Source organism: Mesoplodon bidens (assembly GCF_964165515.1).
Source record: "Mesoplodon bidens genome assembly, chromosome: 8".
In the NCBI taxonomy this organism is placed as follows: domain Eukaryota; kingdom Metazoa; phylum Chordata; class Mammalia; order Artiodactyla; family Ziphiidae; genus Mesoplodon; species Mesoplodon bidens.
Window position 1 is genome coordinate 33,344,416 of NC_138165.1, and position 24,372 is coordinate 33,368,787.

The 24,372-nt window shown below is 35.0% G+C and overlaps 1 protein-coding gene across 1 annotated transcript in view; it reads left to right on the forward strand.

The window, feature by feature from the left end:
• Positions 1–24,372, forward strand: part of LOC308621477 (sodium channel protein type 3 subunit alpha-like) — a 111,367-nt gene that overhangs the window by 77,303 nt on the left and 9,692 nt on the right. Inside the window, 4 exon segments of the mRNA XM_081242072.1 lie at positions 10,266–10,386; positions 11,418–11,572; positions 12,317–12,490; positions 24,160–24,282. Of these exon segments, the coding sequence (XP_081098198.1) occupies positions 10,266–10,386; positions 11,418–11,572; positions 12,317–12,490; positions 24,160–24,282 (573 nt within the window).

Sequence of the window (24,372 nt, forward strand, 5' to 3'; positions counted from 1 at the left end):
CTGTTCTTACTGTCATATTACTACTTATTTAAAAGAAAAGAAAGGACATTGTTCCTCCTGTAGGATTAAAATTCATAGGATCCTATGATAGTAGCTTAGTGGTATTAATTCTGCAATTCTGCATGTGGAAAACAGGATTAAATTTTTTACTATTACTTATTTATAGACTTCTGATATACCAGTAGGAAGTTAAGTCTAGCACAGGGTTATAAAAGACAGGTTTTAGCATGAGGGTATAAATATTGACACCATAGGAATCAGACAAATGATGTCTGATTCTGTGAGCATATTTGCATATTTTGGAACCTTCTTTTTTTAGTAATGTGTCAACAGAATTTGTATAAGTAGTAAGTAGCTGACAGTGTCACAACTGATAGCCTCCTGATCCTTTTTTTCAGGCATTTCAGAGCTTCTGAGATATATTATAATGGTGAATTTGAAAATATTTTGAAAAAGGTAAAAATACATACAAAATGAGGTATAACATTCTTTCTCCGAAATTCCACTCAAAGTCTACTTAGAGAGTTCAATTCTAATTTATGTGTTGCTCATTCTGGTCAAATAAGAATTCAATTCTAATTTTATTTTCCATCACTTGACATAAATTTATTTAAGAAAATCATCAATTAATTAACAGGCATTTATTGAGTACTTTTGTGAATTCAGCACTCTGCTGGATACTAAGGGTAAGGAAGAGTTAAGAAGAGATTCATAACATAACCCCCTTCAGGGAAATCTCAGCATCTTTGAGGAAGCTAATACTAACTCACAAAATTATTAAAAACCTATTAAAAAGTTTAATCCTGTAGGACTGAATACAAGATTATACAAGTATTGAGAGCAGCAAGAACATAGCAAAATGTTAAACAGAAGAGATAAAATTAAAGTAGGCCTCAAAATGTGGGTCAAATACATGAACAGAAAGCAAAAAGCAGAAACTTACTAAACAAAAGCCAGAGTTTAGAGTGAGCTTAGTATTAAGGTGCAGCAGTGAAATAATCAGCATGTATAAAGTATTGGTTGAAAAGACTGGAAAAATATTTATGGGTGAGTAAGGTAGTTTCAGATTATACAGTCTTTGAAGTAAGTCAAGGAGCTTGGAATTGGCTGCATAGTCTATAAGGTGCTATTTGTTCTGAAGCAGGTGAAAAGCAATAGGAAAGTGATGTTTTAGGAAAATCTATTTGATAGCAATAAGTAAAACTGTTTAGAATGAGAACTGTTATCTTGGGGAATGTGGTAACAATCATTTGATAATAATGAGGTGACAGAATTCTGGGCTAGGGTAATAAGTATGGGAACTGAGACTAACTGGCTTTTGACCAACCTAGTAAAGAATCTGAGAAATTGGGAAAATGGTGATGCAACTGTCTGAAATGGCCTTTTTAAGAAGGTTACCAGGTTTATGGGGGAAGAGAAAGAATTCAGTTGGGACATACTGAATTAGAAGTGGGATATAGTGAGAACGAGAGACTGAATGAGCAGTCAGGGTTTAAAAATAGATTTAATAACGCAGATTTCATAATTATCTGATTCCTTGAAAATAGAGGAGTTCCCCAAAGAAGTAATTACAAAGAGAAAATAAGGGAAGACTAGGGACAAGACTAGCTTGGGGTCAAGAAGAGATAGAAAAGCCAAAGAGGTAGAGAAACATTTGCTATGTTAACATCATAGGTTTCATCTCACTGCACTCATGGAAATGATATATCTTAATTTCTTTTTACCAAAAAGTTGGTTTCCAGAATACTTCAAAAACTCACTTTGTTATAGAGCAGAAACTAACACAACATTGCAAAGCAGTTATACTCCAATAAAGATGTTAAAAAAAAAAAAACCTCTATGATGTCCACAGATATTTCAAATTATTGCTTTAGGAGAATACTACCTCATTGTCATGTCTTTTTTTTAATGAGTAAAAAATCATAAATTTGGAACAATGAGATACAATGTCTTCATTTTCAAGTCCTTGAAAACATTTTATTATCTGAACAAAAATTCTTCATTGGGCAATTTTTTTTTATAATCATCTGTCCTCTTCCAAGCTAGTTTTGGATACATGGAATCCAATTACAGAATGTAATAAAATTGTTTAAAGTGTACAGATATATTAGAGGGAAAATACTTAAAAGTAAAAATAAAATTTAAAGTTTTATAAAGCTAGGATAAAATTTCAAATTATTTTGCACAGTAAAATTAAATTCAGCAATAAGTTTTATGTGGATGATTTTTTAAATTAGTACCAGAAAAACCTTGAAAGAATAATAGGGCAATTCTCACGTATGGTCACACAAAGTTTAAAAGTACAGTTGACCCTTGAACAACACAGGAGTTAGGGGTTCAACCCTACATCAAGTTGACAATCCGGGTATAATTTACAGTTGCCCCTCCACATACATGATTTCGTATCTGCACTCCCACATCTGCAAATTCAGCCAACTAAGGATCCTGTAGTACTGTAGTATTTACTATTGAAAAAAATCTGTGTGTAAGTGGACCTGCACAGTTCAAACCTGTTTCATCCAAGGGTCAACTGTACACTGTTTTCAAAAATAAAAGTAAAAATCAGCATTATAGAATAGATTTAAATAAATTCCAGCGAAGTTCAGTTTTGATCTGAAATTTCTGAAAACTGCTGGCATTGAACAGAGGTCACATGTCAGATTCACATTTATGTTGGCTGGGTTGTTCTTTTTTATTAGCTATTGCACACACACACTCATACACACACACACACACAAATTAAAAATAACGTATCCATAAAGTGGCATATTGGTTCGCGCTTCTTAGTTTTTTGAACACAAGTAGAAAAAGAACATTGGGCTGTGCTTTGGGGGACACAAAATATCCTTTCTCTTTGCTGACAAAGTGAAAAATCATACAAGTTAAACCTAACAGAACGATACATTTCAAAAGAAAGAAAGAAAGGAAGAAAGAAAAGAAAAAAAAAATTTGCAACACATTTCTGCTTTAAGAAGAGGCAGTAAATTAATCATTAATTTAGATAGTATTTGAAAACTCTACCTGCTCTATTCCTTCCATTCATTTTCAAAATATCTAGCTATACCACAGTTGGGGAGAAATGATCTCTAGAAGTTTTTAGAGATATAAATATGAATTACTGTTATTATATTATGTAATACATATTTTATATATGTGTATCTATTATATGCACCAGTAACATAAACAGACTGGTATGGAAATGAACATAAAGTTTTGCATGAAAAAAATTTTAAGGAAATTGAAGGCATGGATTTCAAAATAGTGATCCTTTTATTTTGTAAAAACTTGGAATTATACATACCTTGTGACAAGATATAATGTAGAATTTTGTTTTTATATAAACATGATTTCTTGACATTTTTATATAATTATGGATTTTTTACAATTTAGTTCTTAAAAGGTTTCATTGTCTTCCCAGGTGAAGGATATAGAATAAATGCTCTTAAGAAGCATATTTGAAGTTGAATTCCAAAGCTCAATCTAGGAATATCATACTGTGACCTTCACTGCTTACCATTCTTACTTCTCACAGGGGTAAAATCAAGCTGGAGCCTTCGAGAATGAAACTCTGGTGTTTTTTAACCAGCCAGAGGCTCGTGCCACCACTTTTACCCAGGTTACCCAAGCAAGTTGTACACGTACAATCACTTTCTAAATAAATTTTGACTGGCCTGCATGCTACTCAGCTACGTTCCTTCCCCTGCCATGGCAAGGAAGTGCTAGACGTGCCCAGCTGCTCTGTGCTGAATCGTGTGACATATCACAGCATGGTCAGGCAAGACGGGCAGTCCCAACACCATATTTGATTCTGTTAATGATTTTCCAGTTTAGTCTGTTTAGGCTTTTAAAAGCAATAATTGCATGCTCTATAGGATTTATATCTATTTTAAAACATGATAGAAATGTTTAAAGTTCAAAATAGTTAAGAACTAGAGAGGATGCATTTTTTTTGCTTTTATTTCATTAAAATAAGACCACAACTTTTTGTTGTTGTTGATTCAGCCCTTATAAGTAAACTGTATTACCAAAATGAGCCTCACAGGGTTTGTTTGATAGTGTTGCCATTTTCAGATCATTATATTCAGATCTGTGAATATAATTTTCAACCCATCCAATTCATGTGCTCCAGATAGAAATGTTTGCTTTCATGTTTGGGGGGAAAGCCTCCATTAAAAAAAAAAAAAAAAGAGTAAGGTTATCATGAGATTTTGGATATGAAGGGCCATAGTCTGTATACATTTGGGCACCACATATCTTGGATTTTCATGTAGTTTGGGGAAGTTGTTAAGTCATGTGTCTGCCAAACCCTAAGTGATCACTGTAATTAAAAAATTAAAAGCATCATGATACAGGGTAGGAAAAGTTCATTGCATCTTAATATTAAGTAATTGGTTCAGTGTACCCATTTTGTAAAATTTCCCTGATCTACATTAATTTCTCCCTAAATGTTCTACCCAAAACTGAGCAGGCAAAAAAGAGACTTGGAAAATTTCCTACTTTGGATTATTAATTATTGATTATAGGTTTATGAGGAGTAAAGGATATCTCCAAAAATTGCTGTAGGTTTGTGGATGAAATAAATCTTTAGTTTATTCTCTTGACTCAACTTTCTCCTGTTACTGGAATCACAGCCAGAGTGAGTGTTCCTGTTTGTTTTTGGGCACACCACACGGCTTGTGGGATCTTAGTTCCCTGACCAGGGATCAAAGCCGGGTCCACAGCAGTGAAAGCCTGAGTCTTAACTACTGGACCGCCAGGGAATTCCCCAGAGTGAGTGTTCTTGAAGGCAAATTAAAAAGCAAAAGTGAAAAGTTCATGAGTATTAGCAGTTTTCAAGGCTTTTGGTGAAAAAAAAAAAAAACCTAATTAGAGCTTGGGGTTTGTCTGTAGGTTTAATTTATATATACTCTCTTCTTCTTTAGGGATAACTGAGAATTAGCTGTAAAATGAAACAAATTCAGACATAAAATTATAAATAAAAATTTTTTTTAAATACAGCCCCTGGTGATTTATGTAATTTTACTTAAAATGACTTTTTAGTTTTAGGAGTAAAAGAAGATTATTAGTCATTGAAGAAAATCTGATTATTTTTTCTTCACAAGCAGGGCAGAATTAAATGGTACTGGAAAATTATCTTTTACACCATGTTTATAACAGGATTCCCTCTTTTTCAAAGCCAATATGGAAACTTTGAAAATGATGCTTGACTAAGGTCCCAAGCACGTACCCTTCTAGAAAAGGCCCTGTGCTCCATTTTCAGAATCTGGAGAGCAATGGGAGAATACCTCTAGCTTCCCATTTCTGTTACGTTCTCAGTGTCTTCCAAATGCTCTCTGAGAAACTGAATGTGACACAACTCTTTCAGAGGCACAGATGGGAGTGTGAATAGCCATTTTAAACCTATCTCGACCTTTAGAGAATGGTTTTGATGCTTCAGTGTACTTCTGCTGAAATAAAAATTAAGGCAAGTTTAGATGAAAATTTTTGTATTATCTTCTTAACATAAACCAGCTTTTTCTTTTGCCTGCTGGATGTCCTTTTACCTTATTCTTCAACTACCATATAATTATTGTCAGTTTCCTATATTATGTTCATAGTAAGGCTCTTTTAAAATAAAAGGTGCATCAGGGGTATTACACATTTAAAATATGTTAGGGCCAAACTAAATAGAGATGGTTTATATTTTTAACCATTCAATAAGTGGTCCAGAAAAAAAAGAGCTATTGGTTTTAGTCGTGTTCTTCCTGCCTTGGATATGCAGCCCAGTGACCTCACTGTGTGGCTACCTGTCCTTCAAATGAAATATAAGTCAAGATATGGATATGCATATCCAAAAGATCAGACTAAGGCCCTGATAGATTGTGTAACCAAAACATTTTCTTCTTTTATTTTCAAGACAAAACCCAGAAGTTTTGAAAGAAATGGCTAGATTTTAAAGGCAGTCTGTAATGGCTGAATCTTTTATTTTTGCCTTTTGAATCAATAGCAGTTTGTGAGTCAAACATTTGATAGCTGACTGAAAATAAATGAAATGTGAGCGCATTTCGGTGGAAGTAGGCCAGTTGCTAACACTCTCTTCCATTTCTGAAAGTTAAATTTCACTATTTAATTGGATAAAAATTGAGCAATATTCGCCATAAGGGGGGATTTCTATATAAGTTCATGTTATCGGGGGAAAATGGCCTTTTTGGGTGCTGATTCTGTCATTTCTTACAAGTAGTATTTGCAGCTAACCTTGAAAACTTCACATTCAGGTACCATGTCTTTGAGAACATGGTTCTTGGACCAGCGTGCGGCTTCCACAGCATTGCGCCGGGCTTCTGCTACAGCCAGGCATGCTTCCTGTGGCTGAATTAGGCCTGGAGAATGTTGCATCTTCAAATCTGCTTTCCAGTGTGCATTTGTAGAGCATAAGTCATCATCCCTCTGTAGACTCAGTAGTTTCTACAAGGGATGGAAGAATCTAGCCTTAAGTGCCATAAAATATTGGACGGATAGGGAGAAAACAGTACAAGAAAACAAGTGATGAGCTTGTACTATGTGGTTTTATATGGAAGCTTTCTACTGTTATGCCTATATACCTGATTACATTCTTATAACTACTTCAGAACAAGTATTAATTTTAGTTATTTAGTACAGTCATCAAGTTCCTTAATGTGGAAAATTTCATTTCAGATTTCTTTTTTTTTTATCATTTTAGTAGCACAGCTATGGCAATTTAAAGAAAGTAAGTTATTCTTTGTATTTATCATCAGTCACCTGCTTTTAAATCAGTTATGTGTTTTTAAATAAAATTTGGAAGTCATTTTGGTATGGCTATGATAAAATATATGACAAACTACCCTCTACCAGAATATGAATGCCAAAGTGTTGAACTTAATTAGAAATGTTTAGATTACAAAGATAGTATTATATCCATGTATAGAATTTTAAATGCTTAAGTAGTATTCTAGGATATAAATTTCAAAATTTAAAAATACAGCAGTAAAATTCTTTATGTTTCCAGTGACTAAAGCTTATCAGGCAGTATATCTTAATTGATAAGTTGTTGTAACTTAATAAGAACACAGTCTAAGCTTTAATTTATAAATGTAGGTAAATTCACAACTTTAAAACGTTTATGTAGTTGATACAATATTTTTATAACTTCATAGGATAAAGTATATGTACTTTCTTATGACAAAAATGTGGCCTATGAAGATTACACCATGAATAAGCCTGACTCTCCAACTAGCAGAAATTAACTTTATGCCAACTTTCATAGGAAAAGGAGCCTCCCACAAAACACTTTTAGTGGCAGCAACACTAGCCTACCAACTATTTTTTAAACCTTGGTTCACCAAGTCTCTGTCTAAACATTCCTCAAGGAGTTTTGCAGAGCATAAGGTTAATGAGCTTATCCTTAGAATCAGAAAAACTCCTGGATAACAGTGAAGCAATTCTGCATGTAAAATGGGTTCTGCTCATTTGAGAAGAGCAGAATACATGCAGAGTTTTTTTCCTTGTCTGTTTTCAAAAGACATGCTATGCTTCATAACGCCAGGCAGATAGAGGTAAACTAACTCACACACGGACCCCCTCTGCTTTACAATGTACATTACCTCCACAGCCATTTAGAAAATTGAAATTATTTGTATTTTAACATACTAAACACATTCACAAAAGTTTACAATCTAAAGACAGTACCAATAACAAAGACACATCCAGAGGTCAATACTTGGTAAACAGTGGATACAACTGTCATTCAGATTAATGGCTACCATTACTTGTGCTGTGAAGGATTTGCTTTCAATATTTGTATTTAAATATAAGACACTTGTGTAATACATGGCAGAGAATTATAATGCAAAAAATTGGACATTTCACAACTGTATTAACAGTGGTAAAATAAGAAGTGAAGGGTGAGTATGTTTTCTAAAGTTTTCAAATGGAAAAGTATATGTGTATTTGCGTGTGTATACATATATACTTATTACTTTCTTCCTTCAGATTTCTTTATTGAATGTCTGCCAATATTTTAGAGAAACATTTTGGAAGTATGTGTTTTTATCACTAAAATATCGTTAATAATTCCTATTCATTAAGAAAATGCATTTTCTAATACAATTAAACAGACTTCTGTAAAGGCCACAATTGAGTTACATATCAAAATTGAAGAGATCAAATTATCTAAACACTATAATTCTTTCTATAAGAGTAATAACAAAATGCATTCAATCATTCATTTATTCATTTTTCATAAATTCAACATAACCATTTAGTGTCTATTCTATGCTTGGATCCTTTGGTGTATAGATGTATATTTGTGTATGTGTGTACATTTTAATATATATGTATATATGTACATAAATATACAATTTTATGTATATATATAATTTATATATATATATTTATGAGAATATTTGGTCAAAGCAAAGAAGTATTATGGGCAAAACGTTCTATAAAATTTAGCATGGAGAAATCATAAGAAAGAAAGGCTTCATGGAAAAGGTGGATCGTGACCAGGCTCAGAAGAAATTATTCAGCTTGGATTGGCCAAGAGGAAGAAGAAATATGAAGCTTTTTATAACTAACCTCAAAATAATTTGGATTCTTACTGGTTTTATTTCAACAGTGGATATTATTGCTGCCACTCATCAAATGTCAGAGTGTCCAACCCATAAACTACCAATGAAATTGGAAGGGAAGAATTAGCTAGTATTTTCTTGGTTATACCAGAAGCTGCTGCAATTCTATCCAGCAGTAGCTTTCCTGGGATTTTCTTAAAAGAATAAAGATATTCTGGCTGTAAGAAGCAGAAAAATCCTGAGAGAAGAAAATATGTCTTGACCTTCCACCTCTCCAAAAAGTAGAGGATTTTAATGGTAAAATTTCTTGTACTCTAATGATCCTAAGAACCATCGGCCATAATCGATGGCCTAGTCTCTCTTTAGCATACTCCAGACTAGGAGATATTTTATTATAGAATTATATTTTGACTTAGGGTAACTATCATAATATATTTAATTGGACATGGTTAACGTCACCCTCAAAGTAATACCACAGAAAATATCATCTGGATACTACTCTTCCATGTTCACATTATAAAGTATTAAACTACATTTGCATGGTGATTTCAAAACATCAAGAATTTTGAGCCAAATTTCCTCCAATATGACTTATGCTTAGGGAGTTATCCAGGTATTTTTCAGTAACACATTAACTCTTTCAGAGGGTTAGGGCAGAGTAACCCTATCACTCAGCTACTAAAGTTAATGGGACCTTTGAAACCATTAACATGTCCATGTTCTTTCATTCTAAAAGTTTTACATTCCCTGGGTTGTGCTGTATGTCATGTCTTTGCATCACTTTTCATAAAGCATTGCACATCCATAATGTCTTCCCAAGTGTTATCAGAGTACTTATTAGATATTTATCCTTGCAACACTAAAGTGGCTCTTCCTAGTCATGTGGCATGTCACAATAATTTTTTTAAAGGAAAAATTCACAGCCTGATCACATGCTGAATTCGGAATATGCTCCTAATGAAAGTCTATACAGATTTTGAACAATGTCATTTATGAAGAAATTTCCATTTCGTTTAGAATTCTTTGGCAAGTATTGAATTCATTTAAGCAGTTCAAAAAAGGGAGAGAAAGAGAAAGAGAGATCTATCATTTTTCTGCTAGTAAAGTAAAAAGAAAATTATGTAAGCCAGAGAAAAATATAGCTCAAAGTTGAACTATAATGACTGTGACTAATGTTAATGTGCCACTCTTCCTTTCTAAAATTACAGAAACATGGACAGTAGTTACAGACAACTGGTAATGTTCTTTGCCCTCTGAAAATTTCCATTGAAGAGTGGAAATTACAATTTGATTTGAAGCATTTTAATTAATATAATCAATAGTGAATATCAGCATACCAAACTTTTATCAAACTATTCTTGATTTGGCCTGAGTGTTGATGTATTAACTTATTTTCGTATGCATCCATAGACAAATAGAGATCATAAACAAGTTAATCAGTAAAATCACTCCCTTCCAAATCACCCACATTGAATGCTGTCTAACCATTTTTTGTCTGAATCAACTTAGTAGTTACATTGTTTTAAACAATAGGACTTCAAGTATGTTAAATTATTAGTACATAATTATCAGTACTGTTAACAGAGTCAAATGCTATCACTACCACCATCATTTTTTCACACCATCACAGAGCATTTCCAAATTAGCTGAATAAAAGGGGAGAAAAATCACATCTTTGCAATGGGGTTTTGTTTCCAGAAATTAAATGCAACCAGCTCATCTGAAGGAAGTACAGTTGATGTTGCTCTGCCCCGAGAAGGTGAACAAGCTGAAACTGAACCCGAGGAAGACCTTAAGCCAGAAGCTTGTTTTACTGAAGGTAAACAAGCTCTAATATGGTTAAATGCAATCTCCCTTCTTTCCTTACAGAGACTAAATATACCTCATTTGAAAGAAATATTTCACTGGACAATTAAGATAATTTGACACGTCCTTTTTTTCCTCCTCCAGAATGTGGAGAAGTGAACCCTACAAGATAAATGGCATTCTGGAACATCATCTCATTATTGATAAAGCAATCCCTTCAGACCTCATTGGCAATGTTGTGATTTGATTTATAGATGCTGCAATAATTACACTCCATCTCTAACAGTTTCAAATGTGGTTAATTTGGGCTGTGACCAGAGCTGTTTGGGGATATAGATGTGCTCTAGAGCCTTGTTAGGGAGACCAGCAGTTATTCTCACAGTGACCAGTACAGTGGCTAGCACACAAATCAATAAAGGTTTGCTGATTCAGTGTGATTGGATTGAATCCCATAAGTAGTAACTCAGAGCAGAAGAGTGGATGGAAGTTAGAAATAACATGAAAGCTAAGAGCGGGAGGACAAAGGAAGAGAGATACTGACTGACAAGATGAGTCATAGGTGTGACTAAGAAAAGCACTGAGGCTGAAAATAAATAGCTTGGGAAAACTGACAGTGGATGATACCTAGGGAGACAGGGGAATTTTCTGTGTGAAAAGAAGTGTGTAAAAATCCAGGATTACATCAAAAAATGAATAAACAATTTGAATATGCAGTTTTTCCCCAAACCTGAGAGATGTTCTTGTCCATGATTGGCCTTGAGGCAAAGAGAGATCCTAAGCAGTGTTAAAGAATGGAACCATTTATACTCAAGCAGCTCTTGGTAAAGTAATTCTTTGATTCTAGGTAGCTGGCTGATATGTACGTCTGAGAATGATTCACTATACAGGAGGGATGCTGAAGATAATTAAGGAATGAAGTAGCCAGTTGCTGTATAAAATGATGATCGGAGACTAGGACTGGGGAGGGAGCAACAAAGTTTATTTCTTCCTATTTAAGATTGAAATATATTTTTCTAATTTATTATATTTAATGTTATCTTTTAGGATGTATTAAAAAGTTTCCGTTCTGTCAAGTAAGTATAGAAGAAGGCAAAGGAAAAGTCTGGTGGAATCTGCGGAAAACCTGCTATAGCATTGTTGAACACAACTGGTTTGAGACTTTCATTGTCTTCATGATCCTTCTCAGTAGTGGTGCTTTGGTAAGTGCAACACATTATTGGCAAGAATCAGGTTCTAGTGAAATAGCTTATCTCCAAAAATACCAGAAGCATACACTTAGTTTAAGGAGCAAAACAAGAGGTATATTTGTACCTTGCAGAGCTTGGCACCCAGGGTTTGACTATGCAAAATTCATTACAGAATAAATTAGAACCATGAACAGCCAGATGGAATTTCTCGTCTGGTGCTTTTCTAACAGATGTTTTCCTTACTGAGACAACCATTTCCAGGGACATTCTGTAACTACATTACCTTGCATGTCAAATCCCATCCAGTTCTCCCAAGTAATCATGGTAATATTTATGGACTAAAAGTGTATTTTTTATATCTAATCAATTTATTCCTTCAAAATGAGCCATATCATTCAGAGAACTGATGAAAGTAAGGTTGGAACAGGCCAAGTCTATCCCTCATTAACAGAACTTCTAGATATTTTCTGAGTTCATAGTACTTCTCTAAAAGCATGTCTTTGTAGAAGTAATTGAGATACAGATTTTGGGGTGAGAGGCAGAGAAGAAAGCACAAACTAAATCAGTAAAGATACTGACATTTTCTTGCCAACATTTTCCATTAGTTTTAGTCTTTAGATTTCTTCTGGTTCCACATTTGTCTGATATTAGCCAATATTTATCAAATTAGTGCTTTGTGGCAAGCATTCTACTAAGAATTTTATCAAGTATTTGGTGGAGGCAAGCCATTCAATTAAAAGCATTCTTGATTCACAGGCTTTTGAAGATATATACATTGAACAACGAAAAACTATCAAAACCATGCTAGAATATGCTGACAAGGTCTTCACTTATATATTCATCCTGGAAATGCTTCTCAAATGGGTAGCTTATGGATTTCAAACCTATTTCACTAATGCCTGGTGCTGGCTAGATTTCTTGATTGTCGATGTAAGTATCCTAAGTGATTTTTATGAAATTATTCTTAAAAGACGCAAGTTTGACATTTCATATATTTCTATAATTAAAACCTTGACTTTAATTAGACCCTAGTTTCACTAATTCTGACATAATTATGCAATTATCTTTTTAAAAAACTACAAAAAAATGCAAAAATGAGTTAAGTCTCATGGGAAAGCAGTAGAAAAGGTCCTAAAAATGTGAACAGTGGTAAGAGAAAACACAGAGAGAGTTGTTCTAGGACACAAGCAAATAGCTCTTCTTTTTCTGAAAATTAAGAATCTCAAGGTAAGGAATAGCTAAAAATCTGTTAATTGACAGATCTAGCTTATTAACAGTTCAATTGAAAAAAAATATCTCCAGGAGGTAAAATCAAGACATATTTGGGGCCAGGAATTGTCAGAATTGCACTCTAATCCCTTACTAGAGTGTATGTTACTAAATAATGTTAAAATAACCTATGCACTGTATTCATTCAGCCACAAACCCACAGGGACAATAAAATGTATTTCCATTCTTAAATCAGTAGTTAGATATCTCAGTAGCTAATGAAATATTTACCATGCAAAGAGATAGGTGTAGAAGCCCTGTTCTGAATCTGATTACCCTGAGGTGAATAGTCACAGGAACATTGCCAATAACAAGACCTGTCTAACTTTCAGCCTACTTTTTTATTCCAAGCAATGGAGAGGCACTGGAGCAAAATGAGAGTCAACTGGTCCTCTGTAGTCTGTGATGTTCCATTGTACAAGGCTTCTCAGCCTCCTCCACCTCAAAAAGTTGCTTTAGGCACTATCTCTAGCTGTTTCCCAGCAATCATAAAGCACTTTATTTTTAGTTCTAACGCTTGCCACTATGAATCAATGATTGTCATTATGTGTGCATTCATTCTTTTTATCGTCTTTGACAAGTGTGGGCCTATCTAAATTCTACTCCCTTTTCTCCCATACATACATACTCATAGTTCTATAACCAAAATGTGTTCAACCCTTTGAGTTGAGAAGAAATCTGGTGCCAAGTCACTATTAATAGATCAGAAATGACTTCCAACTTCCCGTGTCTGGTCTTTAATGAATAATAGAGATGAATCTCAATACTGTCCTGAAAAGCTTCCAGACAGGGAAGTTTAATATTTTCATATTCTGCAGATTGAATGGACCTTAAAGAATATCTATGTTCTATTCTATACAGTCTTCTAAACAATTTATTGTAAACTAAAGCCTCAGTTTGAAGAATTTTCCTTAGATAGCACAACTACTTAGTAACAAAGTTGAGATTAGTGTCCTAATTTCCTAATTCTCAATTCAGTGCTACTTTACCCTATAGATTTCTTATCTAACTCATACAAATGTTATATTTATATTTTCATACTGGCTTTGGAATTCAGCATTTATGATCTCCAGCTTTTCCCTGAAATGATGGAACATGAAACACATAATATTCCCTGGTTCAGAAAACTTTTGTCATGTATGAAGATCACTTACCAATGTGATAGAACTTCTCCAGAAAATTCTGAAATTTATTAAAATATTTTCATTTACTGAAAAATTTACATTCACTGAAACACTTACTACATTGTACTTAAGTCCATGTATTTCCCTCATATAGAAGAAATAAATATGATGCAAAAATCTGTCAAGGTTTTGTATCATGTTTGAATCCTTAGAAAGCTAATATAGACACTTAGTTAGCTACAGAATAATGTCAAAGAATGGTGTCCCCCAAATTACTTCCCTTTTAGTAAGTTTAAATTAGTAAAATGGAACTGGGTACCTTTGGGCAAGTTATGTAATCTTAAATGTGTCTATCTTCTTTTTTTCCCAAAGCAGGGACTAAAATGTGTGAATTCATGTAACCTCAACTAACAACTTGTTCTCAGACCACTGGGTCCAATAAGCTAAAGTAAACATAGAGTTAAAACAGTTTTTGAAAGTACAAGTAAAACATACTTAAAAGGGTTTCACAGTCCATAAGATATATTGCTATACCAACTAAGCAGTCACAGAAAGCTCAAAACAAAACAAAGCAAAACCCCAAAAACTGAAGTATAAGTGAAGTAACTTCAAACCAGAAGAAATACACTTTTAAACCTGGAGAAATTTATCTATGTAAAATTTATCTATCTTCAATTCCCTACCTAAAAATAAAGGTATTGGGTTATCTCTCCAACCTCCGTTAACATTCATTCATTGATCTAATAAATATTTTGAGCACCTAATAAGGGCCACATTATATTTTAGATAAAGAAGTTATGAACAAGACAAATCAAGCCCTGTTAGATCTACAGGATCTAACACTCTAGGAGAGAGTGGAACAGACAGTAAAGATGTAAACAAATAAAATCCAAAAATAAGATAAAAGCAGATGGTGATCATTGCTATGAAAGAAAACAAGATAACAGGATAGAGAATGACTGCAGAGTGCGGAGCAGGAGAGTTTTACCCAGAGTCTCTATGGAAGGTGTCTTTGATGAGGTAAATGATGAGAAAGAGTGTCTCAGTGCCTGTGGGCTGCTGTAACACAATACCATAGACTTAGTGACCTATAAACAACAGAATTTATTTCTCACAGTTCTGGAGGCTGCAAAGTCCCAGAATAAAGTGCCAGTAGATTCAGTGTCTGGTGAGAGCCTGCTTCCTGATTCATAGGCAGCAGTCTTCTTGCTGTGTCTTCATATACAGGAAGGGGCAAGCAAGCTCTCTGGGGTGTCTTTTATAAATAAGGGCACTAATCCCATTCATGAGGGCTCTGCCTTCATGACCTAATACCCTCCCAAAGACCCCACCTCCAAATACCTTCACACTGGGGATTAGGTTTCAACATACGAATATTTGGGGGGACATAAACATTCAGTCTATAACAATGGGGCAGTTATTTGAAGACCTGAGGGAATAGAGAAGAACAATCTCAAGGTGCCGAAGTATGAGCCAGGGACACTCAAGAGACAGAGGAAAACTGTTGTGCTTGTGTATGATAAAACACGGGCAAGAGTAGTAGACACTGAACTCAGAAAGGCACCTAGAGGCCATGGTAAGAAGTTCATGTCTTACTGTAATTTAATGTATATTGTACATATTATGTAATTTAATGCATATTGATTACAGTTACAATGGGAAACTCAAGGGAGAAAGGGTGAGCAGGGATCTGTTCTACTGTTTTTAAATTATCACATCTGGCTATGGTGAAGGAACAGCAAAAAAGTCAACGCAGGGAGACCAATTAGGGAGCTGTGCTAATAATCTAGGAAAGAGAAGATTATGTCTTAGACTAAGGTGACGAGACTTACTGATGAACTGGATGTATGATATGAAGAAAAAGGAGAATTCGATAAACAGAGTTTCTTTCAATCTGAACAAATGAGTAGAAGATGAAACCATTAACTGGAATGGGTAAGGTCAGAAAACAGGCTTGACAGGGCAAGCAGACAGTAGGTGGAAGAGGGATGTACTAAGTTTGAGATGCCAATTAGACATTCAAGAGTACACGGTGAGTTTTACCCAAGTCTCGAGTTCTGAAGAGAATCTAACACCTGATTATGGATTTAGCAGTCATCAGGAAAGAGATGACATTTGAAATCATGAACCTGGATTAGCTCACCTAGGCAGAGAATGCAAGCTGACAAACAAAAGAGTCCAGACCAAACTCTGGAGACACTTCAACATTTAGAAGTTGGGCAAAAGAGAAGGAACCAGTTAATTAGATTGAGAAGTAGCAATTAGAAGAAAAAGGAAAACAAAATATACATGGTATCACAGAAGCCCAGAGGAGGATAGTTGGGTTTTTCCAAAGGAGAGGTGATCAATTTTGTCAAAGGCTGCAAAGAGGTCAAATGACATGAGTACTGAGAAATGACACTTAGATTTGGTAGAATGAACGTCATTGCTGTCATGGTTAAGAGATGTCTCATGGAAGTATGGGGATAAAGTACTAGAAATATTGGTAAGATTGAGGAAGAATGGAGGCGAGGAGATAGAGACAGCAAGTATGATAATTCAGGTTGGAATCAAGTAGGACAACTTAACCCATGCCTTTGTTGTCAGAATACCACACTAGATGGACCACTTTTTCTAACTCTGTATAATTATTTTCTCCTATCCAAAGGCAAAAGATACTATCTTCATATGAAAACCAAACTAGCCTGTATTATAACTATACAAGCTATACTTTAAATGCTATTATTATCCATAGAATGAATTAAACGTGATCATAATTTACTGAAAAAAATTCACATTTCTTGTGGTCCTTATGGATTTTGCATAAGTGTCATCCCTAAGAAAATTCATTGAGCATCTATCATGACAACTTCAAATTTGGTTCTAAATTATCCTAAGGTGCTAATGTGTCCAAAACACACTCTTGGTAAAGATTCAACCATCATGAAATATTTATTGTCCACAAGTGATTTCCCCTTTACAGACAGCACAGGTTGCTGATGTGGTTGAAATGAGATGCTTGATGTCTGCTACTCAGACATCCTGCTTGCTCAAGGGCTCCTTAGAATCCTCATCAGCTGCTCTGCTGAAGTGAACAAAAGCAGAATAGGGACATTTTCTGATTCTAATATGTATTTACAATTGCCATCAACCTCTAGAATCTGGTGATCCTGGCCGTTCTTGATATTTATTCTTGACATATCAGCTTCCTCAATAATGAAGCCAGAATTGTTATTAATATTAGTAGCCACAATAAGATGCCTAGCACTTCCTGAACACTTACTGTGGGAATAGCACTAATTCAGAGCCTTACCTAATAATAAAGAAAATTGGTAACCCTGATTTAATGCTTACTGTGTATAATTGCTGCTAAAATCACTTTACATATGTTAATTCATCTAATCTTCAAAACTCTATGAGTCAGAAACCATAATTATTCTCATTTTGCAAATGGGGAAACTAAGACAAAGAAAAGTTGTTACTTGTAAACACAGTAAATAAGAAAGGGGCTAAGCTGGATTTTGTAACCAAGGAGAGTCTGGCTCTAATGGCTGTGCTTCCTAACCCCTACATTACCAACTTCATTATCAATATCTCTTTTTAATTATACGGTATTTATTAATCCTCTTAATAATCCCGTGATGTAATTCTTATTTTTATCTCTATTTTGCTACTGATAAAATGAGGTTTAGAGATGTCACACAGCTATTAGGTCAGAGGTACCTTTGTCTAGCACTGTGCTCTTTCTTTGCTCCATATTTTGCAACAGAGCACAGATATATGTAAAATGTCATGTTGCACTAGTCAAAGAGTTCCCACATTACACTCTGAAGGTGGCTGCCTTTGGTGGTGGTGAATGAAAACAATAAGACTCCTTGTTAATATGGACACACCTGCCTTGAATTTCACCTGGAGCTCTTGTGGAAATATTTGATTAAATTAAAAACTTTGAGGTAAAGGAACTGAATAGCTATAAATTATTGTCATTTCATATCAATTTCTGATCTCTCTTCAAACATACTTCCATGTAAACAGTCTAGTATGTGCTTTGGCTTTTTCTACAAATGTCTCCTAATAGGAATGACTCACTTTGTTCCTTTTCAGGAAGAATTTAATTCTTTTAGCATTATCAATTTAATAATAAGAAAATTTTTTCACTGGCTAGGTTTAAAGAGATAATCCTGTTAACTTAACAGCATAAATTCTATATTCCAGTTTTTAAAAGATTATGACTTTTAGCCAATACCGGTCTTTCCTTAAACCCCAATTCACATTTCTAATTGCTTCCTAGATAATACCTACTGATTCTCCTCCTGACTGAGTACATTCATTATTCTTTCCCTCCAGTCATGCATTTCTTCCTGAATGTCCTGTTTAGTCTGGTAGTGGTATATTTATGAAGCTAAGCTAAATGTCATCTTCAGCCTCTCCCTTTCTTTCACCCCTCACAGTCAATCAATCAGCAAATTCTACTTGAAATTACCAACTAAAAAATGAATTGGAGGTCTGGACCCTCCTCTTCAACAACATACCAACATCACAGTGACTAACTGGAACAAGCAATGGCTTTTTTTTTTTTAACATCTTTATTGGGGTATAATTGCTTTAAAATGGTGTGTTAGTTTCTGCTTTATAACAAAGTGAATCAGATATACATATACATATATCCCCATATGTCCTCCCTCTTGCGTCTCCCTCCCACCCTCCCTATCCCACCCCTCTAGGTAGTCACAAAGCACTGAGCTGCTTTATAAATGTTCTCCCTGCCTCTAGTCATGACCTCATTAAATACCTCCCTTAGGAAAATCCACATGTCTCTTTCTTTTTCTAAAAGCCTTCCCATGGGATGTCATACCAGCTCATCACTGCTAAGATTCTAAGCAGTGACACTGAAGGCAGATAAGGGCTCTCATGTATAATATTAATAACGATTAACCTTTGCTTTAATTCATTTAATCATCACAATGACCACTGAGGTATCCACTGTTATGATCCCAATTTTGTAGATGAGGAAACTGAGACACGGAGTAATTACTTAGCTATTAAGTGACTATATAACATATGTTCGTTAAGTAAAATGTCAAAAACAATTCCTATTTTCCTAGGAAAAAAACAATAATTAAATCTAAGGACAGATTCACAATTACATACCCCATAAGTAATCATGCTCACTATCAATCAGACTAGCACTTTTACCAGTATTTTACCAGTAGAGTACTTGATTAAAGATGATGCCTCCATTAGTAAAGATACTGTGATTTATCTTCTCAACATGGATAACATATAGCATTATATTGCTTTAATCATCTTGAAATTACTGAATTATGGAATTCCAGGCAAGGAAGTAAACTTAGAAATCACCTGATTCAAAGTCCTCATTTTTTTTTTTTTTTGGTGGTACGCAGGCCTCTCACTGTCGTGGCCTCTCCCGTTGCGGAGCACAGGCTCCGGACGCGAAGCCTCAGCGGCCATGGCTCACGGGCCCAGCTGCTCCGTGGCATGCGGGATCCTCCCAGACCGGGGCACGAACCCGTGTCCCCTGCATCGGCAGGCAGACTCTCAACCACTGCGCCACCAGGGAAGCCCTAAAGTCCTCATTTTTAAAAAAATGGTTTGGAATATTTCAATGAAATTCCTATGGAACCCATGGTGTCTACATGCCACAGTGCAGTCCCCAGCGATGCACCACCAGAATTTACTCATCCATTCCCCAGGAATGAGCACTTAGATTATCTCCAGTTTCCCTCTGCCACAAATACCATAATTACCAAGATGCTCACTTTTACATGTCTGGTGAGCATTATGAATTTTCTAATCATGTAAAAAGTTATAGACAAATAAATAAACTATAAAAGCCTAAGATAAAAGTAGAAGAATGTCAAAAGCAAAGAGGCACCCTTGAGTTACAGACTTCCCTTACATAAAAGTGTGAGGACTTTCATTCCTGACTGACATTGCGTACGAACTGCTCTTCACTTCTCAGACAATGGATGGTCTTCACTCCATTCCTACCATAAACCTTACCCATCCCCGCTGATCAAATCCTGCCATCTCCAGTATCCCCAACCTCCCATCTTCATTAAGAGCCCTCTGCCACCACTTCCATGGAAGATTTGTACCTGTTCCCTCACCATCACCTGAGCCCCTTTTTAGAAGCTGCTTAGCCGACTGTTCTGGAGTAGAAGGAAGGAGGTATGCACTTAGCAATCTGAAACTCTAGGTGCCCTTCTCTAGGAAATACTGAGTTAGTCCACATGCTATTTAAACCCTATGGTTTAATGGAAAACCCTCCATTGCATGATGTATTAAAGAGGCTTTTGTGGTCTCACAAGGAAACCCAACCACAATGTGGATTATTGTTGCTACATTCTGACCTCTGTAACAAATACAGATTTTACTTTGTAAGCCGTGAAGGAGTATTACTCCATTCTGCTCTCTGGCAGGGCTGGAGAGGGGTGGGTGAAGGGACTCAAGAATGCCCAGCTTCCCTATACAGAGACTTTGAATCGATTCTGTTTTCAGTGTCATCCATTACCCGCCTGTTTTAGAAGAACACAGGGCCTCCATGTGCAGAGCCTTTTCAGAGTCCATTGGAACAATTTAACTTACTTCTTCAGGCACTTGGGTTTCTGCTGCTGCTTTTGCTCTGCTGAGAAAGTAATCATTCTGGTGTGCTTTATTTTTTCAAACTCCAGAATTTTTTTAAAACTCTCTTCCTTCTTATCTCTTCTTGCATTCTCTTTGTATTCTTTTGCTTTCCTTCGAGTTAAATTTCAATAAGGAGTATAAATAAATATGTTGTTCAAACAAATATATTAAAATGAAAGTTTAGAGGGAATTTGTATGTTATACTATTTGGTTAATGACCTTTTTGTTACTGATTTATAGGACCTCCTTTTACATTAAGGAAATTTACTATTTTGTCACATGTAGTATGACTATTTTGCTGATTTGGGCTTTTGTCTCGCGCTTTTTTTTGTCATGTGAAAATGTTTTCATATTGGTTTAGTCAAATTTATCAGCCTTTTTCTCCCTTTTTGGTTTTTCTCATGCTTAGAAGACCATTTGCTTTAAAGATTATTAAAACATTTTGTCATGCTTTTTCCCTCAGCTTTACTGTTTGAGTTTTGTTTCTTCATCCATTTTTACGTTTGAATTTTTGATCAGTCTGGAGCTTATTCTGGTGTAAGGTGTGAGGTGAGACTCCAATTCTATCTTCCTCAAAATGGTTTCTCATTTTTTGTTGTTTCTTTCACCTCTCATTTAAAATGCTACCCTTTTCTATGTGCTAAATCTTGGTATGCCAGTATGCCTTGCGTCTAATTTGGGTTTGTTTAATTCACTTATTTGTCTACTAATATGACAGCTTTAATTATTGCAGATCTATAATTAGCTTTAATATCAGGTGGAATTTGTCCTTTCTGATTGCTCTTCTTTTTAAAACAATATTTTAGATTATTCTTATACTTTTATTTTTCCTTGTTAATATTTTAAAGTTTGTGTAGTTTCAAAAGACACATATAAACTTTAAAAAATTAATATGAAAAAATATATTACAACCGAAAATAATTATATTATTGTTTATAATAGTTTTTCACTTTATTCCCCTGATTTTTTGAGGTCAACAATAACATATATGTAAATAATGGCTTCTTCCACTTTTCTAATTGTTATAGCTCTTATTTCTTTTCCAGAAAGTGTTAAATAATAATGTTGGTAGTGGACATATTTTTTTATTTCTGGTTTTAATGAGAATGCTTCTAAATTTCTCCAGCAAAAATTAAGCAAGGTTTTGCAATGAAATGTATCATCTCGATGTATGGAGGTGATCATATGGTTTTAATCTTTTAACTGCTTATACTGAATTTTAAAAATTATCTTTAGCCATTTTAAGGGAAATAAATGCATATCACTTAGTTCATTAAACAATCACAGGACTTCCAGGGTCTTCTTCAGAACCGTCAACTTCCTCCTGCATTATTCCCTTCCTTCTCAGTCTCAACTGCCACAGGACCGTGGAAGGGTGTGGATGACAACTAAACCACCCCCTGCGGTTTCATATATTTTCTGGGTAGTAAGGTATCTAGAATCATGTAAATTTGTACTAAAAATTCAGTTTTTGGCAAAGAGTTTCTGTTACACTTTGCACACATTAGGAAGAATGCCCTTTGTGTTTAGCATGAGACTAAGATTAAAACACTTTGTATTGAAAGGTTGAGGACAAAGTTGCTGAGATGGGAAACACTGGACTTGAAAACAGAAATTCCAGTTATGTGCTTGCCCCTTGCTACCTTTTCTTGGACTAGTCATTTGACTACTCTCAGACACAGATAATGAGTGAAAAAGATCAAGTAAGTTGTAAAGCACCCTACCAACATAAGGCATCATCTTCCAATTTTAAGTATGTTGAAAATCTTTAAAATTATTTATTTCAAAATTGCCTTTAAAGCATATTAAGTTTTTCACAATACTTAACTCATAAGATGAGTTTTTGTCCTACACAAAATGACGTAAGTCCATTAAAAGAGGGCAGTTCACTACGATGCAGCTTCTCTAGCAACAGACAGAGCCGCCCATGTGCAAGTGGTACCTCTCAGCTTTGAACCCACAACTTGTATTCTTCTAGAACCTCCTCGTTCTGACCATTACCTTTCTTTTCCTTTCAAAGCGTGAGCTTCCTTACATCAGGGTCTTGAGAAATTTGCAGCCACTTCCCTTTAAATGCCCAAGTCTCAGGACTTGGTTGGGAAGATGAGGGAAGTCTTCAGAAAGCAGCTCCAGAAACTTAAAGAAGCTGTGAATGCTTCCGGAGGCAAATGAGCCCAGAATATAGAAGCCTGTGCGTTCTCTAATAATAACCTTCCTCATCTTTCCACTCTTCTGTAACAGCGAACACTAGACAGAAATGAATAGCTCGATAAATTATACTGCCACTAGTGAAGTTTAACATTTAAGTCATTTATTTTTCTGTTCAATTCTGCGAGATGTATATTAAATTAAATAATGGGGGGACAGTGGCTCCATTTGCCTGTAAAGTCTCGGTTCTGGTTTTGGTGTCACCTTTACACCATGACCCTTAAGCCATCCAGTGGATGTAGTAAATTAACCTCTCTCCGATGCATCAAGAAGAGGACTAGTAATATACAACCCTTGCAAGAATTGAGAAGATAATCATACAAGTCATTTTCTGTGTTCTGTGGTTCAGATTAAGAATGAATTTTTGATAATGGAGGAAAAAGGCTGAGATATGGTTTTGAAGTCAGATCGCTTGGATTCTAACTTCACCTCTTTCTACCTGTACATCCTTTTTTTTTTTTTTTTTGAAGGGGGGGAGTGTGGGGGAAACTCAACTTCCTCACTGGTGAAAAGGCAAAAGTAATAGTACCTACTTCTTGAGATTTATACATGTAAGACACTCAGAACAGAACCTAACATACAGTAAATTTTCAATAAATGTTATTATATTGAAAGAAAATAAAGTCTCTTCCTCCCAAAAAAGACATGTCTTCTTTAACCTTTCATATATTTAAGTAAAATTTAGCATTTGTGTAAATATCAGAAAGATGTATTATCATTCTGAATGAGAGGTACTGTATTTTAAATTTTAAGTCCAGTAGCTTAGATAAAATATTTTTCATTACTATGAAACTATGTGGTCTGATAAAATGTTTTTCCAGGTTATATTTTCTTCTTTTTTTATTTATCCAACATATATTGACTAAAACATATTCAACCAGACATTATTAGGAACATTAAAAGTAAAATGCTTCATCTCAACCCATAAAAAGTTAATGTGACCTGGAAGGGGAGAGAAGATATCTAACCTATTGACTCTATTACATGGTCAATGCCTCCAATACACATAACCAAGATATTACATAAATTTGGAAGTAAAGCATGATTTCTAATCAATGATATTAAGCACAGATCTGTGGAGCATATGGCTTTTGAATCAAATCCCAAATCATCAGTGGTGTATGCACAGGTTGAAAAGGGCTCCATGGGTAAAATATCTAACTGGAGGGGTTTACAGATGTTTATATAAATGGGCAAAGACTCCAGTTTCACTGATAAGAAAAGCAATAATATGATATGAGGCTGGCAGTGTAAGATGATCGCACTATGTGGAATATGAAGGCTGCCAAGGTATGTCTGAAGTTTTATTTGGTTGGCACTAAAGAATAGATATTTTCTTGGTGGACTGATTGATATTTGTTTCTTCTTTAGGTTTCTTTGGTTAGCTTGGCAGCCAATGCTCTTGGTTACTCAGAACTTGGTGCCATCAAATCCCTACGGACTTTAAGAGCTTTAAGACCACTGAGGGCTTTATCCCGGTTTGAAGGCATGAGGGTAAGAAAAATACAGGCTCTCTGATGATTCATGTCAAAATTAAATTAAGGACTTCCTTGGCAGTCAAGTGGTGAAGACTCCGGGTCCCAA